The 25,546-nt window shown below is 47.3% G+C and overlaps 1 protein-coding gene across 1 annotated transcript in view; it reads left to right on the top strand.

The window, feature by feature from the left end:
* The window catches only part of GALNT14 (polypeptide N-acetylgalactosaminyltransferase 14), a 96,265-nt gene that overhangs the window by 36,213 nt on the left and 34,506 nt on the right, over positions 1-25,546 (top strand). Inside the window, exon 3 of the mRNA XM_064648032.1 lies at positions 20,981-21,079. Coding sequence (XP_064504102.1) covers positions 20,981-21,079 — 99 coding nt within the window. The remainder of the gene's footprint in view (positions 1-20,980; positions 21,080-25,546) is intronic.

Genomic DNA, 25,546 nt, shown 5'->3' with positions numbered 1-25,546 from the left:
CCGCTGCTGGGAGCTCTTGGTCTGCAGACAATGCAGTGAAGTGGTGCAAGGCGGATAAAATAACTGTTGGATGTTGATTTGGCTCTGGAGAGGGAGGAGTGGGGAATGAGAGACAGTGGCTGAGTGAGAGGGAGAGAGAGGTAAGAACTTGTTGGATTACTGGCTGCTCCAGCACCACTGAGGTAAAAAATATCCTCTGGCACCCAAAGGACCCCTTGGGAGAGGCAGGGAGGATTGCAGCAAGGGCTGTGGTGTAGACAGAGCTCTGCTTCCTTGTCAGCATGAAAAGGGTGGGATGGGAGTTTTGGTGCACCCTTGCTTGCTGAGAGCGCAGCTGTAGCCTCCTGTCATTGCCTCTCCAGACTCATGAGGGAAGAGCTGCCCTTTGTGGGTGCAGGTTGTTGAAGGTCAGTGGGGTTAATTGTTAGTTTGCTGGATGGAGTGATGCAGAGGTGTCCCACAAGTGAAGGAAAAACTCCCAAGGTTTCCTCAATGCAGTTTTCCTCATTGTCTTCTGAGGGCACAGCATATGCCTGGCCTGTGCTGTCAGTCGCCAGCCCACAGCCGGTGCAAGCCCTTTCCAAGGAGCTCTGCCTGGCATCATGTCCCAGCTTGCTGGCAGCAGCCATTCTCTACAATCTTCTCCTGGGAGCCCTTTGCGGGAAGTCCTGCTTCGGTGGGAGCTCTGTGCTGGACCCGCTCATGGCACCTTGCTGCCCGTGCCGCACCTTGTTCCCAGATCAGAGCAACTCCACTCCCAGCATCTGACCCAACTCTGAATTTCCCCTATTCCAGTTCAAAGGCAGCACTTAGGCTGAAATGCTGAAACAGCACCAGTTCTCCTGCCCTATAACAAGCAATGTGCTTATTTATTTATTTAGCTTCTTTTTCTAGTAAGGACCAGATGCTCTTTTCTCTGGAGAGGAGCTGTCAGCCCTGACAGACGCCTGTTATAGCTGAGCAGAGAGCGAGTGTGCTATTCCTGGAGAGAATTAATGCCAGGGATATTAACCATCTGCCCTATTAAAAGGGAAGATCGACTCGGCTGCCCCTTTGCCATACCCGTGCTGTGCGGTGGCAGCCACCTTGTTCCTGGGTGGGCAGATGCGGCGCTGAGTGCTCCTGTGAAAGAAAAGTTCTCATTAAGGAGGAAGAGAGGGCACAGCACCTGGGAGGGGCTAGGGCTAATTTAATTTGTTTCCAATTTCCTTAACCTGGTAATTGGATTCTGATTTATTGAATATGTCTGGAGAACGCTGTGGATGATGCGCCATTAGCCGAGCATTAGAGCGGCCACAGAGGAAATGGGGCTGCCGGGAGATCTGGGGGAGGCAAGCACTGATGGGGAGTATGGAGGAGGGAAAAGAATCTGAGATTGTTGGTTGAGGGAGGGAGGAAAGTGCATAGCTAAGACCTCTTAGGAAAAATAACCCTTGTTTACAGCACAGGTATCCTGGGAGCTGCTGCAGGTGATGCTCAGGCACTACCATGCAACCTAGAAGCTGGTCTTGGATTGTCCAGTACAACTGTGTGGGGAAGCATGGATAAGCATGGCCTGCTCTTGAAGCAGGGACAAATTGCTGATGGCTATGCAAGAATATACATAGAAATATATAAAGAGAGTCGAGCATGGTGTTGGCTAGGAGATGTCCCTCCTGTGAAGGGAAGAGTAGAATTCTGTGGACCAGGGAGAAGGGACATCCCCAGGGCTCATGCTGCATGCTGTGTTTAGGGGCTTGGTTTCAATGAAAAACCTGGATTAGGCTGCTTCATTTGAGCCAGACTGGAAGTGTTCAGGCTTCCTTGTTTGAGAGTGAACCCAAGGATTTGGACCTTGATTCTGCTCCAGCTGACTTTGGGGGAAGATACATCCTGTTACAGATCCTACACTAAGAGGCACCGCCATGTCAAGGGGCTCCTGCCTGGCTCACATGAGGATTTAGGAGGCTTTTGAGAGGGTCTCACCCATCTCTTCAGCTCATACTCATGGGCAAGCAGGTTCTCCTTCAGCCTCTCAGTCAGATGTTGTTGCTCAAAGCAGATTGCTCTGCTCTGTGACCAGGTTTCCAGTGTGCTGGCTCCCAATCCTTTATCCCCTTTGTATGACACATGGCAGCACTGAGATGCACAGACCTGCAGACCGTGGTAATGTCCCGAGACCCACACCCTGTAGTCCCGATCCTAGGGACTGGGATGTGGGAATGCTGCTCCTTGCAGCTTCTCTGTGGGCTATTTTTCATTAGGATGGTTGCAGAAGATTTCCTGGAGTTTTCTTTGGTAATCCAGCCAGGCACCTGGACTTGCCAATGATAGCTGCAAAATCTGGCAAAGGCAGAGCAGCAAGCTCCTTGCCAGAAGGGCATGGAGAGGGGATGGGATGGGATGTGGCACTGACAGCCAGTTGCTTAGCAATGTTTGCTGGATTGATTTTGTTTTTAAATTACAGCCAGTGGAATAGTTTCAGATGGAGAGGAATTGCAGTGCTCCAAGGAATCAGAGCTGGAGAAACTGTGGTGGCTCTCTTTGCCTGTCTCTAGCCAGTGTGGGGCTGTGACCTTGTGTTGGTTTGAGGGTGCTTTCAGACAGGGAAATGTCATGCCTTCTGTGCACTGCCTCGTGTCACTTGGCCTGTGAGATCTCACTGCTGGAGCACTGCTCCTGGTGACCCTCTTGCATTTTGGTGCCATTAACTCCATTCCTGGTTGCACATTGACTAAGCTCTGGGACCACATAAAGGGATGCCTTTCTCCAGGAGAGGACCTGTGGTGGTATATCCCATCCCCACTCAGAGTTAAGGTTAAAAAACCCCTGTGGCTGCATCAGCAAATTGGACCTGGATCTTAGTGGCACGTCCACGCTGTGCACAGCCAGCTCATATCGCTGGAGTGGGTGACTGGTCCCCCTCCATCGTGGTAGCCACATGCCATTGGGATTACCTCATCTCCACATCCCACTTTCTACAACTCCCACTGGCACACCGCAGGACCGAAACGGCAGTGAATGAGTCAGTGCCGGGCATGTGCACTAGTGGGAGAGGAGCTGAGGTTTCCAATATTGCTCAGTGGCTTGGAAAGCTGACAGGGAGGATGCGTCGCCCCCAGCCATAAGATTTTGTCGTGATGGCTCCTGGGCTTTTTCCATCTGTGGCAGACAGCTCCTGAGGAGGCCGGTATTCACCGTGCAATCGCTCCATATGCTGCTTAGGCTGACCTCTGCTTCCCAAATGCTTCGGTGGGTTTGAAAGATGTGCAGATGCCACAGTTGTGGCTGCCAGGCTGAGCTGGGACCACGAGTCACGGGCAGCACCAGCCTGAGCGGGGGTTTGTGCTGGCTGATGGCAGCGAAGCAGAGAGGTGAATTCAGGGACAAGGAGAGTAGAGGAGAGGCTGGAGGAGAGGTGAGAGCCTCCAGCAGACTTCTCTAGCTATTGCAAATCATGTCAGACAGCTTCAAGCGTCTCCCACTGTCTGTTTTCTTCTATTTGCCTTACTTTTTACCTCCACACTGCCGATATGCATTTAGCAGTGCTGTCTCAAGAGCTGATAGAGCAAGGAGGCCAGGGATAGAAACCTCTCAAATTGCAGCAAAAGACTGGATTTTTGAAGTTCCCTCCCTCCCTGAGTTCCAAGTGCTTTACAAGATGTCCTACCTACCTGTCTGAAGTTTAATTTTACAGCTGCTTAAGAGATGTGTTTGTGTGAGTATGTGTGTCTCTGAGAGAGAAAGCAGCTGCTAAAATCAAATTGCAATTGAAACACGAGGCTGGCAGGAATACTGCAGGTAGGAATTTCATGTGTTGCACTGTCTGATGAAGTTGAGAGCATCCTGGCAGCCCAGAATCCAGATCATGCCAGCTTGTGCCCCCTGGAAAAGCTCTGCCCTTGTAGTCTGTCCTATTCCCTTTGCAGGGAACAACACACACTGTAAGATTTCCTCCAGGTTTCTTTGCTCAAATCCCTTTGCAGTGCCAGCTGGAGAGTGTCCATGGGGTAGGAGAGCTGCCCAGGGCTGGTTGCTCTGCTCATATGGACTGTTCATGGAGGGATGGGAAGAGGTACGTGATGCCTGTGATGTTCCCCTGAGCAGAGAGCTGCTGTCTTGCATTTTCAGGGTCCAGAAATGTCAGGATTTCAGTCCTCAAGCAGAAGCATTAGACACTGCAGCATTGTTTTGACCCATTAATTTCAGCATGCATCCCAAGGGTGCAGAGCTTACACATTCAGCGTTACGATGGAGCAGCTGTTGTTGGGGTGGTCAAAAATACATGACTGTGCTGTGCATGGGAACGACTGGGAAGAGCACGTGGTCCTGAGGGTCAGCTCTGCTGGGTGTCATACCTGTGTACATGGGCATGTGGGGCTGAGTGTGCACCTCTGCCACGGAACACCTTCCCCGCATCCCTGTGTCCCGCGTGAGCACATTTGGCACACAGCACGTGAGAGTGTGTGTCGACATCTGCTTGCCAATTGCAAGAGGGCAGCTGTGTCGTGTGCAGAGCTTGAAGTGGCTCCATTTTTGGATGAGTTGATGACTGCATCCCAGGAGTGGCGAGTAGTCAAGTGCGTTGAAAATACTGTAGCGTCTTCTTGGAAGTGAAGAGTCAAAGAGGAGAAAAGTAGTTTTTGACAGCATTGCCTTTGGATTAGCATGTTTATGATGCCGTTGGACTTCTCACATTGCTGTGTCTTCTTTCAACTTCCTTTCCTGCTAGACCAAAACCACTTTGAGGTGACTGGAGGTGAACACTGGGTCTCAGCATCTAGAAATGCATTTTGTACTTCACGTAGGAGTTTAAGCATCTAACCTTTCTTGCCTGGTTTCTTGAGAGTCCCCAACAGAACTTAATGTCTGGAGAATGACATGTGTGGAAAAGCCCAGACAAGGCGGATTGAAGGCTCTGCTCTGCTCTGTTGTCCTCAGTTCCACCTGAACATTAGACATGCAGAAGCAGGTAAATGCCTAGCACGTGGCCAAACCCTCTTTGAATTCGAGGGAAGGCTTGCAGGGATGTTACCCATGTGGACCTTGAACAATTGAGAGCAGAACCAAACCTAGAGGTTTTTCTGGCCTACTGTTGCCTTTCCCTTTGCTGACTCCATACATTTTTTCACTTTTGCCTCTGGACTGTAGCTGAGCTAATCCACTTTCCTGCGTAACGCAGACTAAGTCCCAAGGCATTATTATTTTTAAAATTTGCTTACTGAAGCAGTGCCTTGTGAGTTGCTGACTTGAGATGAGCTGTGTGGTAGACCAGGGCAAGAAGTGGTGTGGGTACGGGTGCATGCGCGTGTGGTCTCCCTGTGCCTGATGCTGCTGGGTTCATCTGCTTGGGTCGGAGGGGTGGTGGGGCAGCAGGGAGTGGAGCAGGTCTGGGCAGAGGAGCCTTGAGTGCAGTGCAGGTGGATGGACACCTGTCCGTGAGGATGGATGGAGCTGTACAGTCTAAGATGTGAAGGAGGGAGCCAGATGAGGAGGATGGGGGAGAGGGAGTGCTCAAATGCTGCCACATCTCTGAACCTGGCATTGTTGAAAGCTGGAAAAGGTGTCCTGTGTGGCCATGCGTGCATTCTGCTGTGTTTGCTCTGTCCTGCACCCTCTTGTGTGCACTCCGGGTCCCTGTGTGGGTGCTCCCCCATGAGAAATGTGTGATATCCTGAGGGGAGAAGAGTGGCAGTACCTCATGAGTGGCTGGACATAGGGGGGTACAGGTCTCTTCTTGCTTTTGGTGTTCATTATTAGCTGCTGTGTGGCTGCCAGCACTATCCTCAGGAGTTTTTCTGTCCCTTGATCTGTTATTACAGCTGTTACACTGTTCTCTGGGCAGGGCCAGGATATTTGTCATTTCATTACAAAATAAAATTTATCACATTTGGGCAAAGTCGTGTATGCATGAGGGCTGTCCCTGGATCTCTCAAAAGATGCAAAGCACTTTAAGGCTTAAGTAAGCTGGGTAAGAGAAGATCTGGAGTCCCCCTGTCTTTGGTCTTGGTCTCCTTATTTCTAGTGACAGCAAGAGCACAGCATGATCCTGCAGGCAGGCAGTTACACAAATCTATGGTGGAAGGTGCATTTGAGACGAAAATATCTCCGTTAGGAAACAGCATGATTGCTTTCATCTCTTGGACACCAGACCCCAAGAGGTTAGCACTCTACACTGTGTTTTTCCGTCACCTCCTTAGACTGAGATCTCTCGGGATGAAGATATGAGAACAGTCCATTAAGTAGAGCAGAGACTGGCTTATGTTTTGGGGAAACTAGAACTGCCTGTATTGGCCAAGGTTTTGTTTCTGCCATGGGTGAGATGGCTTTTGTGGCCTCAGTTTGAAACTTTTCACGGGCTGGGCAGAGAGAGTATTGCTCACGCCTCTTGTGTGCAACCTGGTAACCCTTTGACAATGGTAGAAATAGCTAGCACGAATTGGGGATGTATCTTAGTATGTTGTATAGCTTTTATTAATGCAGTTGGGCAGGTGAAAGTCTGTGAGAGACACAGATCTGGGCAGCCAGCTCGCTCTCCACACTATTGCCAACCACTGACCAACTATTTGAGATCCAGCCGTACTGTCTATGTAAGAGTGGATTGTCATGTGATGCTGAGATTTATTTTATTTTTTAGGGAATTGTCGTTATTACCTCTTCTTATTATAGTTACCCTGTTTTCAAGCTCTTCAGCACTCCAGGAATTCAGATCTTTCTTAAACACATTGGTTACTAGCAGTCAGTTCCCCTAGCTGGGAAAATTTGCAGTCTGCTAACAGAAGACCCAGTGTGGAGCTCCCCCAGTGTGGAGCTCCCACTATCTATAGCTTTGTGCTAGAGTTTACACTTACTGCCACTTACAGTTTGGACCCACGTATTGCTGGAGAGCTGAGGCTTTTGGCTGAACAGAAGCATGAAGCCCAAAGTACAGTTAGGGGATGCAAACTGGGAAGGTCCTATCTTGCCAAAGACTTAAGGATGAGGCATAGTTTGACTAAGGGAGTGCACTGCATCCCCCAAACTACCATGCAGTAGTTATTTTAGCCTCCCAGCCCCTGTCAGGGAGCTGTACCAGCATCTCATGATTGTGATGGCCAGTTTGTGCTGACACTGGTTTTTTTGTGTGTCTGTTGGCTAAACCTGACCAACCTAAGAGTATAGGTGGGCGAAAATCTGTGTGTTTCGCTCAGAAGAGCTCAGTTCTGCACATTGTAGATTCAGTCCATCTGGAGTGCTCACCACACATAGTGGCATTTTGCACTTGGTTTTCTGGGTGAATTTGAGCTTGAAACTCCAAGGGGGTTTAAGGAACAGGTATGTGATCAAAACACGGGGAGATTGTTTTCTGGTAGCACAGAGAACAAGGAGTACTGAGATTTTCAGTTCTTGTCAGCTAAGCAAGGAAAGCAAGACAGCTATTAATCAGAAGCAGGCACTTCATAAGATCATAGAGTAATTCAGGCTGGAAGAGACCACAGGAGGTCTCTAATCCAGCCTCCTGCTCAAAGCTGGGTCAGCTATGTAATCAGCCCAGGTTTGTCTCAATGCAGAAACCAATGAGCCCATTGGGACTCCTGCCCCTCAGGCTTGCCCCCAGCATTTTGTAAAAGCTGTATGTAATGTAAAAACCTTGGTTGCAGCGCATGGAATTTGTAGTTCTTTTCCCCCAGCTGCCTGTGGTTGGGTAATAAGCTTTGAAGTTGCTGGAGTTGCTGTCCTTGCAGTGCTTGTGTTAACTGTATCTTGTCCAGTCACTCATAGCAAGAGCATTTCAATGAGAGGAGGGGTAGGTGCACATCGAACCGTGCCTGATAAAACTTCCTGTCCTCACTGCCTGTCGGCTTTCCCAGGATTGATCGTTATGTCAGTAGAAAATCTGTGTATGAAATCTGTGCATCGCTGTGTGGTCGTCCCGAAGGACTGCCGAGGTGACTGCAGACCTTCATCCGTGTGATTAACAAGCACAGGAGTCTGTGCTGCTGCTTGGGTGATGTTGATATGTTTGGTGGCCTCAGGTTTTTTTGTGGTTCAGCAGTGAGAGGAATTCTGTCGTATCCTCTTTTGAGGTTTGTCATCACTTAAGAGTGATGCACTTAATAACTGCACTCGTGTATCTTCTCTGGTTTAACATTACAAGGCTTTGCCTCTGGTGGGGTTGATAAAAGCTTGAGAAAACTTGGTCAAGGACAAAAATCCCATGGAGTCTCCACTCCATTGGGTAGCTTGAAAGTGGAGGGAAATATTCACTGGACCATTTTGGCACTGCAAAAATCTAGTGTTTCATGTTCATCTGCTTCTGCTGGAGGTAGTGTCTGGCACAGATGTGGGAACACCTGCATTAAGGTGCCTGTTTCCAACAGTTGCACCTACTGCTCCTGGAGAGCTTATGCAAGAAGTATGATGGGTCTGTCTGGGAACTCACCAACTGTGAACTGAGCTGGACATTCACATCCTGGGAAATGGCTGGCGAGTACCAAGTCCCCAGACTGGGAATGTCTGTGGCCACCCCAAGATGTGACATTGTCTGTGCATTTGCTGCCCCATGTTTGTTGTCTGATGGCCCGTGGGGTACCTTGCCAGGAGGTGGAGGGCTTGAGGAGCGGGCCAGGTAGACCTGATGGCTTCTGAGGCAGGTACTAGTGGCTGGAGGGGACTAAAATTGATGAATGCAATGATCTTTTTTCAAATATCTTTCTGTGTAATGTCCTCTTTTGAGGGCTTCTTGGTTTTGGGGGTTTTTTTGAATGTGGTGGAGGAAGAAAGACTTGATGAGAAGGGTCTGCATGTAATGGGGTTATCGTGGGTTTGAGCACTGAGAGAAGTTACATCTCCCCTGAGATGGCTGCCCATGCCTGAGCTGAGAGCTATCCTTGGCCAATGCTCCTGGACCATCATCCCAACATTTACTTGTCCTGAAGAGCCCCTTCTTCCCTCCTCAGATGTGACAGGGCTTCTGACATTGCCCATGTTGGCTCTGCCCATGCTTTTACTGGGAGTTAGTGTGTTCCCTGGACATCGCGGACATCCAAACCACCCTGTGTGACTTGCACATATCACCTGGGGAAGAGAGAGGCTTCCAAGCATTGAGATCCCAACCCAATCCGAGATTTTGCTTTGGTGTCTGAGACAGCCTGTGGTGCTGCCCTGCCCTCCAAGCCCTACCTAAGCACTCCCTGGAGCTAGAGGTGGTGGGTCAGGTCAGTCAACACTGCCTTCTTGGCATAGAGAGAGGGTCATTGTCACTGCCAGTCTAACTGCATCACACCAAAAGGACCTCTTTCCAACTTTTTGGTTTCAGAGATGCTATGTCTTCCTCACCCTGGCAGTGCAGTGGCTCCACTCATGATTTTGGACCACAGCTCAACTGATCCCAGGTTGCGAATCACGCCCTGGAGTCATGGGCTCTGACTGTGGATGTTCGCAGTCACCAAGGGGGCAGGAGCTGAAGTGCCATGAGATGGTGCAGTTTTGTATCTTGAGGGGCTGCCTAGAGAAAAGGCAGGCTGAGGGGCTTTCATTAAAAATGGTTCTGGGAAGGGGTGCTGGAGTAGGGGTAGGCTGGTGTTTCTCCAGGAGCAGAGTTGGTTGTGTCTCAATTATGGATGCTGTAGGGCGATGGCAGATGTGATGGTGCTTATTCTGCAGTGCTATTCCTCCCCTCTTCTTTTCCTTTTCTTATATGAGGAGAATGAGGGAAACTCTTGAGAACAAGCTGAGGAGCGAGCTAGACTGTATGAGGAGCTGATGGAAGTGTATAGGCGGGTGTTGTAGATGCAGGAGGATGTGTCAGTTAAGTGGCTGTTACTCATTTCTTTTTCTGGAGGGTAAAGCTAGTTATCTCTGAGAGGGCTGTGCTAGGAGTGTGAGTTGTGGCACCTGTCTGCACAGTGAGCAGAAATGATTCCTGAGTTGTGTTCTTGGCTAGACGATGTCTGCAGGGCAAAGGGGATCGGCAGCGTGGGTACTGAGGGAGTCTGTAGGTGTCTCAGACTCCGTGTTCTCAGAACCCAGCTGCTGGCAGTGGGGGTGACTGGACTGTTCCAGCAAACATCGTAATACTAAACTTCTCATTGCTGTGTTTTGTTTATCCAAGTTGTCCCTTCTCCCAGCTGTGCAGTGTCTTACTGGGTAGGAAGAGCATCTGCACGGGACAGGCACACTCCCAGAAATAATCTGAGGACCTCACTTGGGAGCAGGCACAGCTTCCATCCCAGCTGTCTCTTCCCTGGAGAATACCTTTATTTTGTGGGCTTACATTTTCCTTGCCGAAAGTTGCTGTTTCAGAGAGAAGAAAGCTGAGAACAGTTTCTTCCCCCTTCTCCAAGTGACAGATTTCTTTCCCCTAAGTTATTTTGGCTTTGTTTCCCTATGAGACAGTTTTGATTTCATTTTGGAAATTCCCCACCCACCCATCCCCTGCATTTTGCCAAGAAAAATGCATGCACAAAATAGTTCTGGGTCGATCTGAAATGACCCTTCCCTCATCCTTTTTCAGTTCCTTCATTTACCCTGCTTGTATGCCAGCCCTGTTCTTGGCAGTCTCATGGAGAGATGTTGTGCACTGTACCTTTGATGAGGACTTACTGCAGCAACCTTCTTCTGTGCAGTCCCTATGGGAATTTGCTTCAGCGGTTGGTTCCCCCCGTAAGTACAGGTTTGTTTTGGGGATGGAAGAGTTAGGAAAGCCTTTGGGATTTCCCTTTTATTATGCAGACTGGGGTGCTGGAGCAACAGGGGAATAGACTGTCTCAGAGCTGGCGCTGGCAGCGGTTCCTGGGGAGAAGGGACTTGGACTGATGCTCCAGTGTCAGTGCTGAGAAACTCTTGGCTGCGTCGCAGTGCCTTGGTTTAAAGTATCCCCTCCACCTGAGGGCATGGAATGGACAAGCAGAATATGTACAGGAACAGGATTTTGCCTCTGTTAATATTCTGTGGCAGGTTGGTTTGTGTTGAGAAGTGACCGCTGGTTAGATGTACTGTTAGCCCAGAGTTGAGCTGCTGCCTATCCATCAATACCACGTGTCTCTCTCCAGCCTCCAGTCTCTTGCTCAGTCCCTTGGGAAATGGCAGAGCTAGTACTGCCAGGGCTAATTATTCCTCAAGACAGAAGACATGTGATAAAATATTAACCTTTTTCAAAAACAGAGCCCCAGTTAATTAGCTCCACTTTTGTGACACATTCACCCGGAGATAAAAGCTGGTTCCCGAGATATCTGTCTGTGGAGCAATGATCTTACCACGTGTCCCTGTCACGATGGGGGACGCGGAGGAGAGAGAGTTGGGAATTTAATGAAAGACAGTGACCTGCCAGTCACTGCACCCTGAGGATGAGCTACTCCATTTCAAGGTGAACAGTGCCTGGGTACGGGCACCGCTGCTTGTGTTCAAGAGCCTGAAGCTGGAAATTGAGACAGAGTGGGTGGTGGGATCCACTCCACTCCCCACACCTGGCTTATGTCCATGTTGTCAGTACCACATCTCTGCAGCCTGAATTTGCTGGCTGTGTGGGTAGACAGGGCTCAGTAGAGCTGAGTGAATAACCATGTTTCTTTGGTTGTTTAAGAAAAAGAAAAGCCAGGAGGTAGCAATTTCAGGATAAACCAGAAGCAAAGCTTTTGGTGAATCTGAAAGTAAAAAGATGGGAAAACTTAAAGCTGAAGGAATCTGTTTTTCTCATCCTGAAAAGGGAAAAATTTCATTTAGATCTCAAATGTTTTTGACACTTTAGTCATCTGAAAATGACAAGCTGTATTTAAAAGAAAGTGATTTTGAGTATCAGATGAAAAGTACACATTGGGCTCCTTGGGAACAAATGATGTGCTGGAGTGGAAGTGATGCTGCAATGTGAGTTGGCGGATGCAGGAACCTCTGGTGGGAGGATGTGGTATCGCTGTGGCAGTCACTGCACCAGGGAGAGGGGCTCCTTCCCAACGAAGAGAGGGATGGGGGTCTCCGATAGACCAGGATTGACCACAGCCCCTGGGGTGGCTGTGCCAACACCGGTCAATCCATGGAGGCATGGGATCTCCTTTTTAAACCCCATGTGCCAGATCCTGGGTTTTTTATAGGGAAGAGAAAACCTTGCTTGTCTTGGTGCCCTTTGCAGAGGGTGATGCTGCACCCACATGAACCACACCAAGGCCCTCTGATGATTTCATGATGGGCATCACTTCATCACCAAGTGCTTTGGCACTCCTGGGGTGCCATTGATCACTCTCTGCTAAAACCATCCCCTGCCTTAGACTGCTATAATGTATTGACCGCTTGTCTTATGGTTATTACATGCCATCGATTACTTTGATAACTTGCTCCAAGTAATTCTGACAGAATGAAGTTGTTCGTTTAACTTCTGTGCTTGTCTCAGTATTTCTATTGACCCAATATGTTTGTGTAGGCTGAAATCAAAGTCAAGTATTAGTAAATAATGGAACTAATTCTCCGAGGCTCGCTCCTGTTGATAATTAAGGCCATGAGACAGTTTCTTCTATCAAACTCTCATTTGTTTTTTTCGGCTATCCAGCGCCTTAAAGTCCCTACTCTATCAACTGCAGCAAAAGGGCAATCACAGGTCCTGTTTTGGGGCTATTTGCGTGGATTTTTGCTATAAGCACTGCAGCTCCCTACATGTTTAAAGTGGTTTTGAGCTATCACAGCATGGAGCTGGATTTGTGCTTCTCCAGCTGAGACTAAGGAGATGTTGTGAGGATGGGGGCTTCCTCTGCTTTAATTTGCCGTGTGGTGCCAGGAAGCTCTGGTCAGAAAGCATCTTCCCTAAGGAATCTTTATATCCATGGTTCCAACTCTCTGAAATGTAATTTCAGGCTGTCCTGGCTTCTAAAGAACTTTAATAATGGATTGGTGGCTTTCCAGGAAGGTACAAGGTGCCAGATTTTGCTTTTACTTTCACCAGGTGAAAACCTTTGCCATCAGCTCTGGTATTCCAGTAAAACTGGTTTCAGAAATTTGGCCACAGATTAAAATTCTACTCAAAACAAATAAGGTTCTTTTTTTATTATTATTTTGTTTTCTTCTTTTCACTTTTGTTGGCTCCGTTTTTCTTTTTGCATCAATTCTGAGGAAGGAAGGGTGAATGGAGTCAAGAAGTAAGACAGACCCTAAGTCTGTGGGGAGGGCTCTAGAAGTCTGAATTATTCATGAGCTGCTTCGAAAATCAAGACACGCGTTCTGGTTTAACTTGTTTTTAAATGCAGCCCTGCTATTCTTTCTTTCCTGTTTAATAGGTTCTCTTTTTTCCCCCCTCCCCTTTTCCAAAGACAAAAACCCAGCAAATTTTTAATAAATTATAAATGCAAACGTCTCATCAGTTTTGAGGTTCACAGGCAGCAGCACGTCATGTGCACAGAAGGTTATTTTTGCCTTCTTGCATTTCCCCCTTACTTCAAATTTAGCCGTTTGATTAATTTTTTAGATATCTATCTTGCAGGGAAAAGAAAGAAAGAGAACCGAAAGAGGCAGTGAGTTAGAGGAAATACTAATTGTATGGTAGCCAAATATAGCACTGTTTCAAGTCCCAGAAGCTGTGTAGAAAAATGTCCTTCTTTGTCAACCCGCGGTTGAGTTCAGCCAATTTGCAGGACGCTGTCCTGGTGGGCAGAGTGCGTGCTGGTCCCCTGCCAGGGCTTGGAGCTGGTCGCCTTCAGTCTCCGACCGTCACACCCATGGTAGGACATAGACTTCAGAAGAACAAGGAGGCTGAAGGGAAGCGGCTGCATCATCTCCTACCCTCAGGAGGGCTCTCTTCTTTTGTGCATTTTCTGGTATTTTTACAGTAGCATGTGCTGGGGAGGGGGGAGGTGGAGACTTGGACAGGTTCCTCTGGGAGTCTAATTTACAGCCAGAACTGGTTCACTGCCCCGGCAGTTTTTTCCTGATGGTCTTCCTTACGGTTTTATCCAATTGCATCTAGTTAGAGCCTGCTAAATAACTCCTTGTTAGCTCTGAGGCTAAACACCATTGAATTTTTGTTGCAAATGTGCCTTCCCACTGTTGCTCAAGCCCCTGTAGACCCTCGAGTCATCTGCTAAACCAAGGATTCCTCTCTTTGGATCACCTCTGTTTCTCCCAGCCCCAGCAGCCCCTGTTGCATGCCACCCTAGGGATTTTTAAGTCCCTTTTTGGGAATGTAGTCCTGAGGCACATGCCAGTCCAGCACAGAGAAATCCTACTGACCTTTCTCAAGGATATTTTTTCACTTTGGCAAGCCAAACCTGAGCTGGCATTCCCTGCAATCACGTGGCGCTGCCAGCTGACATCTGACTCCTCGTCCCTTCTTCTTTCCTTTTGGCACAGCTGTTTTCTGGATTATTCTGCCTTCCAGCTGTTTTTTTCAGCCTCTGCCTCTCTTTGTTTCAAGTCTTTCGGTGTTTCAGTAGCACCAACCTGCCCACAGTCATGGCCAGCCTTAGGTGGCCCTGCAGGGCCAGGATAGACACAAGAAGGTCTGTAGTTGGTTGCAATTCCTGCAGCCACTGCTTTTCCTATCGTGCTACAAAGGTCACATATGTGCTCTGAGCAGCAACGTTCATGCTCAAACTGTGGTGTGTCCTGGTGGAGTGGTCAACATCAAAGCTCCTGGCATTACGGATGGAACCCCAGAGCTTTCTCAGTAGATCTTTGTCCCAGTCCCAACTCCAAGTGCAGGATGTGCCAGCAGCTGTTTCACTGCTGGCAGCTGTGCCCTGGCAAAGCCCTGGGTGCTGCTGGAGATGTGCAGCGAGGCAGACCATGGTCAGGCCTCTGTTTGGCAGCCTCATCCTGACTGAGGAGGGGCAAAGCATACCCATAGAAGGAGGAGGGCATGTCTTGGGAAGACAAAGTAGGATTTTGTCAAAGCTGAGTGAAAAAGTATTTTGAGGCAACATGCAGGAAGGATGCTTGAGGAGAGCCAAGAAGAACCAAGCGTGTTGATGGAGGTGAATACCATGAAGAAGGTCACTGACCCCTCTGTGTGCTCTGGTCATGCAAATACTGAATTGTCATATCCCATTTATACTGTTGTATGAGACTGATGCATTGACTGTAACATGAACAGCGCACCTTGGATTTTCCATCTCTAGAGGTCATCAGGTAATGATTTTTTGAAAGGTGCTCTGCAGTCAGACACAAGTCACTGGGCTTAATGCATGGATAACTGAGAAATGCAGAAATAACTGGGAAAAATGCCAGAGACTGTGTTACCCAGAGGTCAAGTGAAGTGTCCAGCAGTTAGCTCTATGAACTTATTAGCTTCCATATGAGTTGGCACATACATTGCTATATAGTTTTATATCACACCGTGTCCAGGGTCCCTATTTTTAGAGTATTTTCGTAGAAAAAATAGATCAGGTAATAGGAAGAAATTCTTTACTGTGAGAGTGGTGAGGCGCTGCCACAGGTTGCCCAGAGACGTTGTGGATGCCCCATCCCTGTAAGTGTTCAAGTGTTGGATGGGGCTTAGAGCAACCTGGTCTAGTGCAAGGTGGAGTTGGAACTAGATGATCTTTAAGGTACCTTCCAACCCAAAACATTCTATGATTTTATGATTCTGTGAAGTTTGTTTCAGCTCAAAGTCAGGGTTTAAGCACAATGGTTTCCCTCTGGCTGGGGCCATGCCACCCTGAGAGGTATAACCAAAGTGCCTGCATGTCCTGCCATCCCTACAGGTGTGCAGAACCTGGGTATGCTTGCTACTGGCCAAGGCAGGGCAGCTGGGGCTCTAATCCTTTCCTTCCCACTGGCGACTGTTTACTTGCCTATGGTGGGTGGCCTCCTTGCTCCCCGGGGCAGTAATTTTCATTTGCCTTTTGAGGGAGAAATTTTTCACACCTGTTGGTTGTCAAGACTTGTTTCAGTTTCCTCTGGGGTCATGGTGGAAGGAATTGGTGTGACTACACCAAGGATGCATGACTGTAGTAGTTAAGTGAAGGAGTTCAGACAGAGAAGGCTGAGCTGTTTTTTGTGATAAGAAAGAAAAATTATTAAAGAAAGCTCTCCTCATATTTCTTTCCTGAACTGCCATCCATTTCCAGTAGTGAATTGGCTCCTGTCTCTTTGGTAAGGTACAGATGTGTTTTCAGCATCTCTGGTCTTTCTCCTCCACTTTCCTTGCCACTCTGTCTCTCCAGCTGGGTGTGGGGTGACACCAGTGTCCCTGGAAGGCAGTCATTAACTGGCTGGTGTGTAGCCTGAGCAAAGCTGTATAGGCTTCTCCCAGGCAGCAATAACTTGGTCCAGGCCAAGGCCAGGCTTGCTCCAGTCCTGACTGGCTGAGTCCCCTCAGAGGACCAGGCTGGCAAGAGCCCTCCTTTCAACATGAGTGTGAGCAAAGAGCTTTGGCACTAGTATGAACTCTTCCTTTGTGATTTGTGTAATTTATTTCACTCTTTCTGTGAGCTAAAAGGACTTTTCATGCTTTTGCCCTCTCTCCACCAAGTTCTTCTCTGCTTCTGGTGGAGCATCCAAGTCTAACGTGCAGCTCTTGGTGGCTGCACTGCTGTGACATGACTCTTGCAAGTGTCTTCACTCAAGAGAGCCATCAAATTTGGAGAGCTAGTCAGACTTGAGGAACGTCATCTGAAACCCAAAGTAGTTTGTCCGTCGGAGGGTGGGGGGTGAACCCATGATGTTTGTGATGGCATGTCCCTGTCCTCTGGGTCGCTGTGAGTGCACAGTGTGGAGAAAAACCCAAATCCCCTTGGTTTAGATGTGTGGCGATGAGACTGCCCTCCCATGTATTTCCAAGGAGAAGAGAGGAGCCAGGCAGGAAGGGTAATGTAGCTCTGTCTGATGCAGCTGGCTGTTTGAAATAAATATGCAGAGTCCTTTGGAAGAGGTGAGCTGTGTTGAAGGGAGAGTTTGGACTTCATGAAAAGCATTAAAAATTCAAAGCGGAGTTGTTGGCAGGTGATGGCCGTTGAAGTAGAACAAAAGAATGAGCAGAAGCCTGGCAGAGGAGTCTAGGGTAGTGAAATGATGATAATTATTTCTTGATTTCTTGAAGGAAGTTAACAAGGCACAGGAGAGGGTGAATATAAGAGGTGGGGTTTGAGAGACGTGTCACAGCTCTGTGGGCATGGGATGTCAGGTGTCAAGGAGAAAACACTCTGGATGAGCCTGTGAAGGAGCGGAAGAGGTTGCAGAGCAGGGTCCATCTCCGTTCACACTGTTAGTCTTTACCATTGTGCTGCTTAGCCGTGTTTGCAAGGTGGGCCTTGGTTTGGTGGGGGGCACTATGAATTAAGTTTGACATTTTAAATGTTAAATGGGTTGAAATTCCCTGGGAATGAGCATGTGTGTTGCCCCATCAGGAGGATCTCTAGGGATGCAGGGGCAGCTGTGTGCATAGGCCATGTATCTGTGATACCACACCGTTCACCAGGAGCACAAGGGTCGAAGAAACTCAAGAAAAAATACTTAGTAAGGGACTTTGGAGGCCTGTGAGGAATTCTGGAGCGTCCAAAGTTTGGGACTTTATGCAATTCCTGCAATGAGTGCTTCCTGTCTGTCTGCTTCCTGTCCCCACAAACAAGTGCTCTGTAATTTATTCCTGAGCTGTTAGTGGCATATTGGGAACATGGAGATGTGTTGCTCTGTCCACCCTGAAAGAAGTATAACAAGCAACTATTTCAGGCTGGGATTTTTCAAGGGTGACTCCAAGGTGTTTTCAGCCAGAATGCTCTTTTCATAACTTTCTAGTTCTGAAATTATTTCAGTTTTTAATGGGGAAAAAACTTTAAAACAGAAAAGTGAAACTTCCGTAAAATGAAAGTTTGACTTCTGGGTTTGCAGGAGGAAATAAGAATTGTTTCTCCATCTGGGTGCTCTCTCTGGGGTGTTTAGGGCAGGCCAGCCTGGCTTCTTTCTTCTTTCAGTCCCCCAGATATTAGGAGTTGGTGGAGCAGCCCAAATTGCAGGCACTTCAGGCTGGCAGCATTCCTGCACTTGCTGTGCTAGGATTGCTCCCCAGTCCTGCTGCAAGGTTTCAAAGCATCAAATTTTAAATGACTTTAGCCAGAGAGTTTCAACACACTGCAACTATAGGCAGTGCAGTTATTACTCTTTTTTTACCTTTTTTTTTTTTTTAACAATTTAAACCAAACCAAACCAAACTTCCATTGGTTTCCTGCAAATGTATGGGTGTTGTTTCTGGTTTGAGGGTTTTTTTGGTGATGTTTTTTTGTTTGTGTTTTTTGTTTGGTTGGTTTTTGTTTTTGTTTTTTTTCCTTTTCTTTCTTTTTTTTTTCTTGTTTTTTTTCTTTTTTTCTTTTTTTTTTGGCAATTAGGTGACCTATGAAATACCAAAAGTGGCACAAAACGTTTATCCAGCGACAGCCTGAGGTAGCACAGGCAGCTCTTAGCAGGTTTATTTTCATTATTACAGCAATTTTAGGGCTGCATGCTGCAATTTTCACTTGCAGTGAGGTATTAAATTGAAATTACCCCAGATGTAATTGTCACACAAAATAATTCTGGACATGCTGGATTTAATGCTTTTCCAAGCTGTGGTTTTTATTACCCAAGTAAGTGCCAAAAAAACACTTGTAGTCAACAACTTAAGCTGAAATCTGCCTTCTGGGGAGCCAGGATATTTCGCTGCAGTTATACTGGGGGAGGAAGGAAAAAAAAAAGGGACCAACTGGAGGAAACTTTGGGAGGGCTCCTGAAAGAATAGCCCAGGGGTAAAATATTGGGCAAGGGCAGAGTCAGGGCCACAAAGGAACCACAGAGGAGGGGCGCTGGCAGGTGCAGCAGCTCAGCCTAACACTTTTCGGGCTGGTGTCTGGAGAGGCAAGTCCCAGCTGTGATGTAGTACTGGCCACAGAGACAAAGTGAGGCAGGGGGTGCTGCCAGGTCCCTGCCTGCTCTGCAGCAGCAGCACAGTCACTTGTCCCTTTGGAATGCAACGAGTCTCGTTAAACAGAAACCAGGGATGGGTTGCAGCACCGGTGACCAAGCTCTGGAGGTGCTCATATGAGACATTTCAGCCTTTCCCAGATGCATGTTGTCTAGTGAGGCCAATCTGGTGCACAGACATCTGGAGTTGTAGAAGCAAGTTGTTGCGCACGAGGAGCCTTCATCGGGCTGCTGGAGCGCTCAACCAGGGTCGCAATATTCCCAGCACTCCCACTGGTGGGTGGTACAGCCCACACACGCTGCTGCTTTATTTATTAGCTCCTTAGCTGTTGTAATAACATAAGTAAAGTATTGATGACTTTATGTTTTCCACCCTCTTTCATTCTTTTCCAGAAATAGCTTCCCTTGTTTGCTCCACAGAACCCCGCTGGAAGTGGGTGGAAGGACACGCATCTGGGAACAGTGTATAAATAGCACAGGGAGAGGCAGTTGCCACAGTCTGTCCCTGGAGCTCTGCAAAGCAAGCGAGAGCTGAGCCTGAGCATGGCAAAACAGGAGCTGAACAGCCACTTCCTTCTCATCACATCAGTTTGGGAAGGCTCAGCTGGAGCTGGTTACTGGATAATGCACGGGGCTGCAGTGACCCGGGGGAGCAGCTCAGGGCGTGACCCAGTGCTGTTTCATAATTCAGAAACCCTCTGTTTTCAGCATCCCTGAGATGTAATTTTGATGAATGAGGGTGTTGTCACACAGGGCAATGTTACTGAACTTTCTCCTGCATATGGAATAGCTGTGCGACTTTGGCATCCTTTGGGGATGTACCTAGAATTAGAATTGGCTTGATTGTGAATTTCTGGCTAAAACAATGAGAAAACTGCTTTTGGTCAGGTTGAAGCAGGATTTGGAAATGGTTTTGAGTGAAACAATGAGAGAAAACAGCAAGTGATATAGCGTGATCTTGGAAATATTTTGTCCCATTCAAGATATCATTTTTTTCTTATCTTTGGAATTGTTTCACCTGTTGCACACTCTTTTTTCCTTTAATTTAGTTCACTTTGTAGATAATTGGAAGTGCAATTTCAAAATTAAAAATTTTGAAGATGGAAAATCTCGTCAAAAATAATATCTCAAGCATTTTGGCTCTTCACACGTGCAACATAACCACGTTCAATAGCATAAACCAGTAATATCTGGCTACTCTTACCTGCTTTCTCCTCTCCATCCCTAGCTTAGTTTACCCATCTGTTTTTACTTCACCTTGCAGATACTATGCTCCAGAACTTGGTGGGAGCAAACTAATAGCGGTTGTTCAGTCCTTTTTTTCTGCTTGATTTGAGGATAGTAGTGGTAGCACCTGGGCAGTGACACAGCAGCAGGTGATTGGCATGTGGGTGTGAAGGGACATAATGGCTGTGATGGAGGGCTCCTCAGGCTGGGTATGGGCTCCTGTTGCTGTTGTGTCATCACAGGGACTGATAGGGACCTGGAAAGAGCATCTTAGATGTAAGAGGTGTATCTGGATTTTCTGAGCAAGGAATATGTTGGTATCGGTCTATAAAAGCCGCAAATGTAATCAGCTAAAGGTCAAAGTAATTACTGAGTCTGTGACATTTCCTCCTGGGAAGGAGGCAGCAGGGGTCGTGGTCACAGTTGTGGGTTTGGAAAGTTTTAAATCCCAGTCTTCCCTGTAGTTTGGTTATGCCATTAAGGCAGAGTGAATAAGGAAACAATCAATTTAGAAACAGGACTTGGCTTACCTTGCAACCAGCTGGTGGAAATTGCTGCCTCGGGAGGTTGGGAGTGAGGTGGCTTGGAGCTGGAGTTGCAAGGATGCTCTTACCTCTGCTGGTGCCACCAGCTGGGTGGGTGTGAGAGTGCTAGCTGGGAAACATTGGTTAGAGGAAAGGGCTGCCCACTGGGCATCCCTTCTCATCCCTTCCTATCAATGACAGTTAAGTTCTTTGCTGCTTTAATCCTCAGTGACTTACTTGGCATTTTCGAGATTCAGACAGAAAAGCTCTTATTTATTTATTTGTAATAGTGGCTGGAGGACCATTTACTGATGGACTCTGCTGTCTATGTAAATTAAGTAAGCTCTCACTTTGAATTCCAGTACCTGAATGGCCTTTTCTTCTCTCTCCTTCCCCAGGTGTACAACTTTGCACTATGGCCAGGACCTCCCACCAACCAGTGTCATCATCACCTTCCACAACGAGGCCAGATCAACCCTGCTAAGGACAATTCGGAGGTAAGAGCTCTGGTGATCTCTTAAAAAATGGTGAGTGAGCTAGAGGTTTTTACGAATAAAGGCAGAATCTGTTTGCACTCACCGTAGCAATGGGACCAGCTGTGGTCTCAAATGATGTCCGGGAGAAATTAGAGTGAAAGTTGGTCTTAGAGAAGTAGCTTTTACAGTGGGATGCTCAGGAAAGTAAGGAGCTGTGCCCCCTTTGCAGGGTCTAGCACGGGAAACACTTGGGGGAGTGTTAGCAGATTAGACAAAGTCTGGGATAAGAGCTTTTATATCCAGCTGGGTATCAGAGCTCAGCTGTATTTTCTCCCAGTCCTCTAGGGACAGCTATCATTCTACAGATATTTTCTCTGGTAGTGCTGTTTGAGCTTCTCCAGTGAGCCATCGAGTGCCAGAAAGGCTTGCTAATTGAGAAGCCCTAATGGCACACACGCAGACTAGGTTTTCAAAGACGGTTTCTGTACTCCTGCGGGTACATGGTGGAGCGCTCTGGGCATGTGGCCATTCCTTCATTTGTCGGTTTGTTCTTGGCTGTGTTTTGCTGTAGTGAATAGACTAAAGGCTTCATTTTCACCGCAGGTTTTTCAAATCGGTTTTTAATCCCAATATATGCCTTGAATCTGCAAGTTCTCTTGTGGGAAGAACTGGTGAGGTGTGCCCACCACACCTTCAAGGGGTCTGTCTCCAGGTCTAGGCTGGTGGGTTCCTCTGTAGCAAGCTTGGATGCACTCTGATCTGTGCCAATAGTAAGTGTATTGCAGGTGCATCTCGTGCCCACATTGTAAAGATTTGTGCCCTGCTGCAAGTCTTGTCTTTTAAACCCTGGCATCCCCAGGGACCCCTTGCTATCATTGGTACTGGTCAGACTGGAGTTGCTGGTTACAGGGAGGCTTCAGTCATTCCCTGTTCACTGTCACATCCTTGCTGAACTTTTCTCTGAAAACAGCATCCTTCCTCAGGTGAGCACACTCAGGGCCACAAATGAGTTTGACAGTCCTGAAATTGAATTCCTTCTTTGCTTTATGGTTTCGTGCCCAATCCCATCTCCTTCTTTCACACTTAATAATCTATCACTGCTTTCTCTCTCTAGGATGTGTGGATTTTGGGTGATACTGACACTTGGTACTCTGTGCCACCTCCTTGATCTTGAACCTTCTCTTTTGTCTTTACAGTGCCTTGCATAAATTTGCCATTCTCCCAAACCAATTGTAACAGAGATGGCAGGTGCAGTCCTCTGGCCCCCACTGAGATATAGGAAGCTTTAAGTGCAGGGATGGACTTTGATCTCATTTCTCCTCATAACTCAGCACTTGACTGTCCTGCCAGGTACGATCACGAGTAATGTTGTCACATGAAAAATGTTAGATGCATAATACAGCTCTTATACCTGGATCCCCCATATTTGGCTTCATTAGAGAACTGTTCATTGCAGTGATGGTAAGGTTAGAAATACAGATAGATTGAATTTTTCCTTCTTCTAGGTTATTGTTTTCTGAAGTTTCTGATTTCCAGCCATAAAATTACTTTCTTCCTTGTTCCTCTTATTTTGTTTGCTTAACTTGATTAGTTTGCTTTACTGCCTTCCTTACCCACCTGTGTGTGATTTCCGCCACAGTTTTGCCCATGTGCACTGCTCCTTCTTGCTTACGTGCCCTGGCAATTCCAGCACTCCTGTTTGTCTGGAGAGTTTTTCCCCAATTCTGGGGCCCTTCTGAGCCCTGTTTCTCTAAGGTTGATCTCCAAACAATGCCAGAGCTCCACGAAGTATTCCACTGAGCTGCACCACAGAGACAAGCCCAGGCAGTGAAGAACTGAGACGACAGCCTTGGGTCCCACATCTTCTCTGCCTCCCCCTGGGCTGAGATCCTGAGCTGACCCTCCTTTTTCTGGTCCCCATGGCTTGGAGGTGGCCTCTTGACATCAGGGTTTACTGTTTTCCTCCTGGATGCAGTGCACAGGGACTTGCTTTCATCCAACCAATGCTAGGGATACCAACCCTTGGTGGCAAGTTGTGCTGGTGACATGGCTCCTGTTCTGCTCCTCTCTGGTGGCTACTGGGCACATATTGCCACCTCTCTGCCTCTTTTTGAACCCAGCTGAGAGCTCATCTGCCTCTTTAGTCTCTGTAGGTTAATTTGCTGTGCCTTCTGACTGCTTGGGTTTTTTCCCCTCTTGCTCAGCAAATACTTAGCTTAATTAGATCTTCCAGATAACTCCATCCCACAGTGGCTGTAACAACATGGATCATTTTCCATGGCCATTCAAAACAAACTCTGTCCTCCTGACAGTGCTTTGTGCCTTTTGGGACAGTCTGTGGCCAAGTGCTTTGAGTTTAGTGGTGAGTAAACTGGCCGCTTGTTCTGCCCTCTTCTCCCTAGTACATCTCCATGGTGCACTCTTGGGATAACCCAGGTGGACAGACTGAGAAACAGATCTGGCTGTGGCTGGTAGAAGATTTTGAATTGCAAACCTGGTTTTCTGAGTTCCAGTATACTGGATTTTCCAGCCTTGTTGCAGAAACAATGTTTTCAGTTAATTGCCATAGCAGGAACAAGAAACAGGGCAAAGGGACATTGCTTGGCTTGTCCAAAGCTGTGATACCATAGGGCACCATCCCTGCAAAGGAGATACTTCCTGCAGGACTCCATGTAAATACAGAGGAGTGGCAGAGGGAAATGCTGGTAAAGGCACCATCTATTGGGGGACGAAATGGCCTCTTGCAGAAGAGACTACGTACATGATGAGCAGGAAGGATTTTGCTATTCCTGTGATTTTCCTGGGTGCTTGAGAGCTTTAATGTTTCCTGAGTGTTGAGGCTGAGCTGTGTGGCAGGCTCAGTTTGTTTCATGTGGCTCTTGGTAGGGATGTGAGTGCTCTGACCTGGGAAGCAGAGGCAGCAACACGTGGCCTCCACAGCACCCCTTACGCAAGTCACGTTGTGAGTGTTTGGGACGGTTCATTTATGAACATTTTGCGCTGTCAGAGCTATTGGGAAAAGCTAGTGGACTGTGTTGAATAATGAATTCATTTAAAAGTTTCATGATCTTTGACCATTTGCCAGCTGGAAGTAAAGCAGGGGGGGGAAAAAAAAAAAGAGAGGCCAAATTAATCGAATGCCCAAATCTCTGCAAATGGTGTGGTCAGCATTTATAAATGCATGTGGTGCAACTATGCTTGTAAATACGTACAACTGCCCAGGTAGTAGGGGGTGGCTGTCGTGAGAAAGGCAAATAGAAAAGAAGAGAAGAGGCCAGAAAGGAGGAGATGGTGAATAGCAAAGCAGCTCTTGAGATTTTTTACTATTTTTTTAAACTGTGCAGATGGGAGAAAGTACCATTGGATTGTTTCAACCGCTCACTTTTCAAATGACCTTGAACAAGTTCCTTATCCCTCTGTGGTTCAGCTTCAAGCTCCAAGACTCAGTGCCTTAAAGATGGTGAGAGTCTCCAACAGTATGGGGATGGGACCGTGTAAGTAAACCCAACATGGGAAGGAAGCAGCAAGGGAGAAATTAAGCAATACAGAGGCATTTCTAATTAAAAAAGAAAAACAAAACAAGCAATTTCTTCTTTTCTGTCTTTCCATCCTATGCTAGCCTGCATTTAGCAAGGGAATCTTAATCCTGTTGTGTGGGTGACCTGCCGGGCAGAGAGGGAGACAGTCCCGTTTACTCTGCTGAGTGGTTTTTACTTATTTATTCTTCAAACTTGCAGCTGGGGAGCGCAGAGCAGGAATAAGGAAACTTTAATTATTTACCTCTTGCTGACAAACCAAAATACATCCTTTGGCAAAAGTCCCGATGCGAGTGCTGTGAATACCACATCAAATATTTAGGTCATTAATTAGCAGAGAGAATATCATGCCTTTTATTTTCCAGTGCTTATAAGTAAGAGAAGTGATGTCCTGGGCAGCCAGCACCTCACACCTTCCTCTCATGCCACTAACTTGTCTGCATCCAGACACATCTGAGACAGGGAGGTGACAAAGCCACGCACCTCCTTGCTTCGGCAGCGTCGGCACCACATAGAGTCTGTGCCATAACTGAAATGAGCCTGATTAGAGAAGCAAAAACAAGCCAGGTGTTGCACAGACACTGTATAATTAGCACTTTGTGCTGACTATTTTTTCATTTCTTTTTTTTTCCCTGCTTTTTCCTTAAACCCTGGGCTTTTTTTTTTTTTTCTTAATTTGCTAATCATCTCTTGTGGTGACTGAGTACACAGCCCTCCATGCGCTTTTACCTTTTGATGTTAACATAAGAGAACCCTTGAATTTCAAAGAGCTTGGTGGGTATTTGAAAGAATAAAATGCAAAAGCCGCAGTGTAATCAAAGCTCATTATGGTTATTCTTGGTGTGATGTCTCTCTTCCCACATAATTAGCCATTTGGGGTTGTTGAAGCAGCTCATTTTGGCGGGCATTTTCTCTCCGCACTCATGGTCTGATTTCGATAATTGTGACCCTT

Source organism: Pseudopipra pipra, chromosome 3 (genome assembly GCF_036250125.1).
Source record: "Pseudopipra pipra isolate bDixPip1 chromosome 3, bDixPip1.hap1, whole genome shotgun sequence".
Taxonomy (NCBI): Eukaryota; Metazoa; Chordata; class Aves; order Passeriformes; family Pipridae; genus Pseudopipra; species Pseudopipra pipra.
This window is presented reverse-complemented; position numbering and strand designations above follow the sequence as displayed.